Source organism: Oncorhynchus keta, chromosome 13, assembly GCF_023373465.1.
Source record: "Oncorhynchus keta strain PuntledgeMale-10-30-2019 chromosome 13, Oket_V2, whole genome shotgun sequence".
NCBI lineage: Eukaryota > Metazoa > Chordata > Actinopteri > Salmoniformes > Salmonidae > Oncorhynchus > Oncorhynchus keta.
This window is the reverse complement of record NC_068433.1, coordinates 1,111,005-1,117,296: the sequence shown is the minus strand read 5'-3', so window position 1 is coordinate 1,117,296 and position 6,292 is coordinate 1,111,005. Positions and strand designations below refer to the sequence as shown.

The 6,292-nt window shown below is 49.5% G+C and overlaps 1 protein-coding gene across 1 annotated transcript; it reads right to left on the bottom strand.

Annotated features, from left to right (window-relative positions):
- Positions 1 to 1,577: 1,577 nt before the first annotated feature.
- Positions 1,578 to 3,096, bottom strand: LOC127906878 (skin secretory protein xP2-like). Its single transcript, XM_052460691.1, has 2 exons — positions 2,396 to 3,096; positions 1,578 to 2,278 (listed from the first exon to the last, which is right to left on the bottom strand). Exon 1 carries the CDS (start codon positions 2,928 to 2,930, stop codon positions 2,400 to 2,402), a length of 531 nt encoding a protein of 176 aa, XP_052316651.1. The 5' UTR covers positions 2,931 to 3,096; the 3' UTR covers positions 1,578 to 2,278; positions 2,396 to 2,399.
- Positions 3,097 to 6,292: the final 3,196 nt, after the last annotated feature.

Sequence of the window (6,292 nt, the reverse complement as noted above, 5' to 3'; positions counted from 1 at the left end):
GTACAGGGTGTTATTTGGGATTGCTCCTGAGCGTTAATCTGTGTGATTCTTTAGTATTTCCTCTCCATGACGACCTGGTTGCTCCGCCATGGCTGATCCCCAAATGGCTCCCTATTGCCTTTATAGTGCACTATATGACACCCTGGTAATGAGTTTAGTGCACTCTATAGGGAATAGGGTACCGTTGGGACTCACCCTACAGGATCCTGTTACTTCTATAGACACTGACCTAGGATCAGTTTTGTACTCTCTCTGCCTGGTGGTCAGGCTTAGAGTGGTGCAGGGTGATCTGGTCCTAGATCAGCCCTTAGGGTTAGTAACGACCTCCGATAACAGTGATTATCAGTGACTCCCATGTACAGTACTCTCCTCCAATCAAACAGCAGTATCTGCTATCAATCAACCCTCATGTCACAAACCCGGGAGTGGGGCTGAAATGGTGAAGGTGAGAGGTCAAGCCAGGTGACCTGATTTGTTCAATGGAGCCTGGCTATTATTTAGCTGATACCTCCCTTTCTCTGAGAATGACCTTAGAACCCTGACCTCCTTGTTTGTGACATCACAGGTAGCCTAGCCAGTGTTGTTGAGGACTGTGTTTTGCTACTTTGTCCCAATAAAGTATTGTCTTCTTGTATCATAACCATCCTGTGTCTGTGTCTGGCCTCTCCTCCTCTCCTCCTCTCCTCTCCTTCACTAACTTCCTACACAGTCATAAAAATACATCATAAAACCACTGGGGCAGATTTAAAACATTTTATTGAAGAACAATAACAATTAGTTCAATGGGTATGTATATGTGACCAACTGTAAAACAACATCTGTATATGTGACCAACTGTAAAACAACATCTGCCAACAGTCAGACATCAATATCAGGCTGTTTACTGAAACAGTCAAACATCAATATCAGGCTGTTTACTGAAACAGTCAAACATCAATATCAGGCTGTTTACTGAAACAGTCAAACATCAATATCAGGCTGTTTACTGAAACAGTCAAACATCAATATCAGGCTGTTTACTGAAACAGTCAAACATCAATATCAGGCTGTTTACTGAAACAGTCAGACATCAATATCAGGCTGTTTACTGAAACAGTCAGACATCAATATCAGGCTGTTTACTGAAACAGTCAAACATCAATATCAGGCTGTTTACTGAAACAGTCAAACATCAATATCAGGCTGTTTACTGAAACAGTCAAACATCAATATCAGGCTGTTTACTGAAACAGTCAGACATCAATATCAGGCTGTTTACTGAAACAGTCTGAAACATCAATATCAGGCTGTTTACTGAAACAGTCAGACATCAATATCAGGCTGTTTACTGAAACAGTCAGACATCAATATCAGGCTGTTTAAACAGTCAGACATCAATATCAGGCTGTTTACTGAAACAGTCAGACATCAATATCAGGCTGTTTACTGAAACAGTCAGACATCAATATCAGGCTGTTTACTGAAACAGTCAGACATCAATATCAGGCTGTTTACTGAAACAGTCAAACATCAATATCAGGCTGTTTCTGAAACAGTCGAAACATCAATATCAGGCTGTTTACTGAAACAGTCAAACATCAATATCAGGCTGTTTACTGAAACAGTCAAACATCAATATCAGGCTGTTTACTGAAACAGTCAAACATCAATATCAGGCTGTTTACTGAAACAGTCAGACATCAATATCAGGCTGTTTACTGAAACAGTCAGACATCAATATCAGGCTGTTTACTGAAACAGTCAAACATCAATATCAGGCTGTTTACTGAAACAGTCAAACATCAATATCAGGCTGTTTACTGAAACAGTCAAACATCAATATCAGGCTGTTTACTGAAACAGTCAAACATCAATATCAGGCTGTTTACTGAAACAGTCAGACATCAATATCAGGCTGTTTACTGAAACAGTCAAACATCAATATCAGGCTGTTTACTGAAACAGTCAGACATCAATATCAGGCTGTTTACTGAAACAGTCAAACATCAATATCAGGCTGTTTACTGAAACAGTCAAACATCAATATCAGGCTGTTTACTGAAACAGTCAAACATCAATATCAGGCTGTTTACTGAAACAGTCAGAACTATTAAAAACATCAACCACAGGTCCTCTGGCCTTCCTGAGAGACTACAGATCAAGTCACTGGATAGATTAGTCATGTCTGTCTGTCTGTCTGTCTGGCGATGTGGTCTGAAGTCTCTGGGCTCCATTAGTCATCCTGGGATCAGTGTTGTTGGACTGAGGGGTCGTCTCGTCTCCCCTGGCAGGGCTGGATCTGCGAGTTCAGAACCAAGCAATCAATATCCTACGACATGGATTCTATGATATGTTGTTTTCTACAGAATATTCAATGTCTTTTAAATTAGCTCTAGGTACTGTATTTCTGTCTTACCTGGCTATGGTGTTGCTTTCTCTTCCCCGTCCACTGGAGTAGGATGCTCTCCTTCCCCGTCCACTGGAGTAGGATGCTCTCCTTTCCCGTCCACTGGAGTAGGATGCTCTCCTTCCCCGTCCACTGGAGTAGGCTGCTCTCCTTCCCCGTCCACTGGAGTAGGCTGCTCTCCTTCCCCGTCCACTGGAGTAGGCTGCTCTCCTTCCCCGTCCACTGGAGTAGGCTGCTCTCCTTCCCCGTCCACTGGAGTAGGCTGCTCTCCTTCCCCGTCCACTGGAGTAGGCTGCTCTCCTTCCCCGTCCACTGGAGTAGGCTGCTCTCCTTCCCCGTCCACTGGAGTAGGCTGCTCTCCTTCCCCGTCCACTGGAGTAGGCTGCTCTCCTTCCCCGTCCACTGGAGTAGGCTGCTCTCCTTCCCCGTCCACTGGAGTAGGCTGCTCTCCTTCCCCGTCCACTGGAGTAGGCTGCTCTCCTTCCCCGTCCACTGGAGTAGGATGCTCTCCTTCCCCGTCCACTCCTGTCTCCTCTGCCCTCATTCCCTCTCCTCCTTCCCCTCCTGTTTCCTCCCCACCCTCTTCATTCTCTCCTTCATTTCCCTCTCCTTCTTCCTCTCTTATTTCCTTCTCTCCTTCTTCTCCTTCTTCACCCCCCTCATCTTCATCACTGTCACTCTCTTCCTCATCACTCTCTTCACTTTCCTCTCCTCCCTCTTCCTCCCCCTCTCCCCCCTCTTCTTCTCCCTCTCCTCCTTCCCCTCCCTCTTCTCTTTCCTGTCCTCCCTCCTCCTCCTCTTCATCACTTGAATGACTGTAGTCACTCTGTTGCTGAGAGAACGATGGAAAGAGTCGGTTAATCGCGCGTGTGTGTGTGTGTGTGTGTGTGTGTGCGCGTGTGTGTGTGTGTGTGTGCGCGCGTACGTACGTGCCTGCGTGCCACTTACCCCCTCTCCTTCATCGTTGTCTGATCTTGTCACCCGTCTCTTGTGGACCTGAGAGATGGCGGGAGAGACAGAACAGACACAGCCTGTTAGGAGGGAGAAAGAGGGAGAAAGAGAGGCAGAACACAGCCTGTTAGGAGGGAGATGGAGGGAGAAAGAGAGGCAGAACACAGCCTGTTAGGAGGGAGATGGAGAGGCAGAACACAGCCTGTTAGGAGGGAGATGGAGGGAGAAAGAGAGGCAGAACACAGCCTGTTAGGAGGGAGGGAGAGGGAGAAAGAGAGGCAGAACACAGCCTGTTAGGAGGGAGGGAGAGAGGCAGAACACAGCCTGTTAGGAGGGAGAAAGAGAGACAGAACACAAGCCTGTTAGGAGGGAGATGGAGGGAGAGACAGAACACAGCCTGTTAAGAGGGAGATGGAGGAGAGGCAGAACACAGCCTGTTAGGAGGGAGATGGAGGGAGAGACAGAACACAGCCTGTTAGGAGGGAGATGGAGGGAGAGGCAGAACACAGCCTGTTAGGAGGGAGATGGAGGGAGAGACAGAACACAGCCTGTTAGGAGGGAGATGGAGAGGCAGAACACAGCCTGTTAGGAGGGAGATGGAGGGAGAAAGAGAGACAGAACACAGCCTGTTAGGAGGGAGATGGAGAGGCAGAACACAGCCTGTTAGGAGGGAGATGGAGGGAGAAAGAGAGACAGAACACAGCCTGTTAGGAGGGAGATGGAGGGAGAAAGAGAGACAGAACACAGCCTGTTAGGAGGGAGATGGAGGGAGAAAGAGAGACAGAACACAGCCTGTTAGGAGGGAGAAAGAGAGACAGAACACAGCCTGTTAGGAGGGAGGGAGAGAGGCAGAACACAGCCTGTTAGGAGGGAGGGAGAGAGGCAGAACACAGCATGTTAGGAGGGAGAAAGAGAGGCAGAACACAGCCTGTTAGGAGGGAGGGAGAGAGACAGAACAGACACAGCCTGTTAGGAGGGAGAAAGAGAGACAGAACACAGCCTGTTAGGAGGGAGAAAGAGAGACAGAACACAGCCTGTTAGGAGGGAGAAAGAGAGACAGAACACAGCCTGTTAGGAGGGAGGGAGAGAGGCAGAACACAGCCTGTTAGGAGGGAGAAAGAGAGACAGAACACAGCCTGTTAGGAGGGAGAAAGAGAGACAGAACACAGCCTGTTAGGAGGGAGAAAGAGAGACAGAACACAGCCTGTTAGGAGGGAGAAAGAGAGACAGACCACAGCCTGTTAGGAGGGAGGGAGAGAGGCAGAACACAGCCTGTTAGGAGGGAGAAAGAGAGGCAGAACACAGCCTGTTAGGAGGGAGAAAGAGAGACAGAACACAGCCTGTTAGGAGGGAGAAAGAGAGACAGAACACAGCCTGTTAGGAGGGAGAAAGAGAGACAGAACACAGCCTGTTAGGAGCCTGTTAGGAGGGAGAGAGGCAGAACACAGCCTGTTAGGAGCCTGTTAGGAGGGAGAGGCAGAACACAGCCTGTTAGGAGGGAGATGGAGGGAGAAAGAGAGACAGAACAGAGCCAGGGAGATAGGAGGGAGAGAGGCAGAACACAGCCTGTTAAGAGGGAGATGGAGGGAGAGGCAGAACACAGCCTGTTAGGAGGGAGATGGAGGGAGAGACAGAACACAGCCTGTTAGGAGGGAGATGGAGGGAGAGGCAGAACACAGCCTGTTAGGAGGGAGATGGAGGGAGAGACAGAACACAGCCTGTTAGGAGGGAGATGGAGGGAGAGGCAGAACACAGCCTGTTAGGAGGGAGAAAGAGAGACAGAACACAGCCTGTTAGGAGGGAGATGGAGGGAGAGGCAGAACACAGCCTGTTAGGAGGGAGATGGAGGGAGAGACAGAACACAGCCTGTTAGGAGGGAGATGGAGGGAGAGGCAGAACACAGCCTGTTAGGAGGGAGATGGAGGGAGAAAGAGAGACAGAACACAGCCTGTTAGGAGGGAGAAAGAGAGACAGAACACAGCCTGTTAGGAGGGAGAAAGAGAGACAGAACACAGCCTGTTAGGAGGAGAAAGAGAGACAGAACACAGCCTGTTAGGAGGGAGGGAGAGAGGCAGAACACAGCCTGTTAGGAGGGAGAAAGAGAGGCAGAACACAGCCTGTTAGGAGGGAGAAAGAGAGGCAGAACACAGCCTGTAAGGAGGGAGAAAGAGAGGCAGAACACAGCCTGTTAGGAGGGAGAAAGAGAGACAGAACACAGCCTGTTAGGAGGGAGGGAGAGAGGCAGAACACAGCCTGTTAAGAGGGAGAGGCAGAACACAGCCTGTTAGGAGGGAGATGGAGGGAGAAAGAGAGACAGAACACAAGCCTGTTAGGAGGGAGATGGAGGGAGAGACAGAACACAGCCTGTTAAGAGGGAGATGGGGAGAGGCAGAACACAGCCTGTTGGAGGGAGAGACAGAACACAAGAGGGAGATGGAGGGAGAGGCAGAACACAGCCTGTTAGGAGGGAGATGGAGGGAGAGACAGAACACAGCCTGTTAGGAGGGAGATGGAGGGAGAGGCAGAACACAGCCTGTTAGGAGGAGATGGAGGGAGAAAGAGAGACAGAACACAGCCTGTTAGGAGGGAGATGGAGGGAGAGGCAGAACACAGCCTGTTAGGAGGAGATGGAGGGAGAAAGAGAGACAGAACACAGCCTGTTAGGAGGGAGATGGAGGGAGAAAGAGAGACAGAACACAGCCTGTTAGGAGGGAGATGGAGGGAGAAAGAGAGACAGAACACAGCCTGTTAGGAGGGAGAAAGAGAGGCAGAACACAGCCTGTTAGGAGGGAGGGAGAGAGGCAGAACACAGCCTGTTAGGAGGGAGGGAGAGAGGCAGAACACAGCCTGTTAGGAGGGAGAAAGAGAGGCAGAACACAGCCTGTTAGGAGGGAGGGAGAGAGACAGAACAGACACAGCCTGTTAGGAGGGAGAAAGAGAGACAGAACACAGCCT

Bases quoted from the DNA above. Each gene is read 5' to 3' on its own strand.
- LOC127906878 (XM_052460691.1), bottom strand. From the start codon at position 2,930: ATGAGGGCAGAGGAGACAGGAGTGGACGGGGAAGGAGAGCATCCTACT.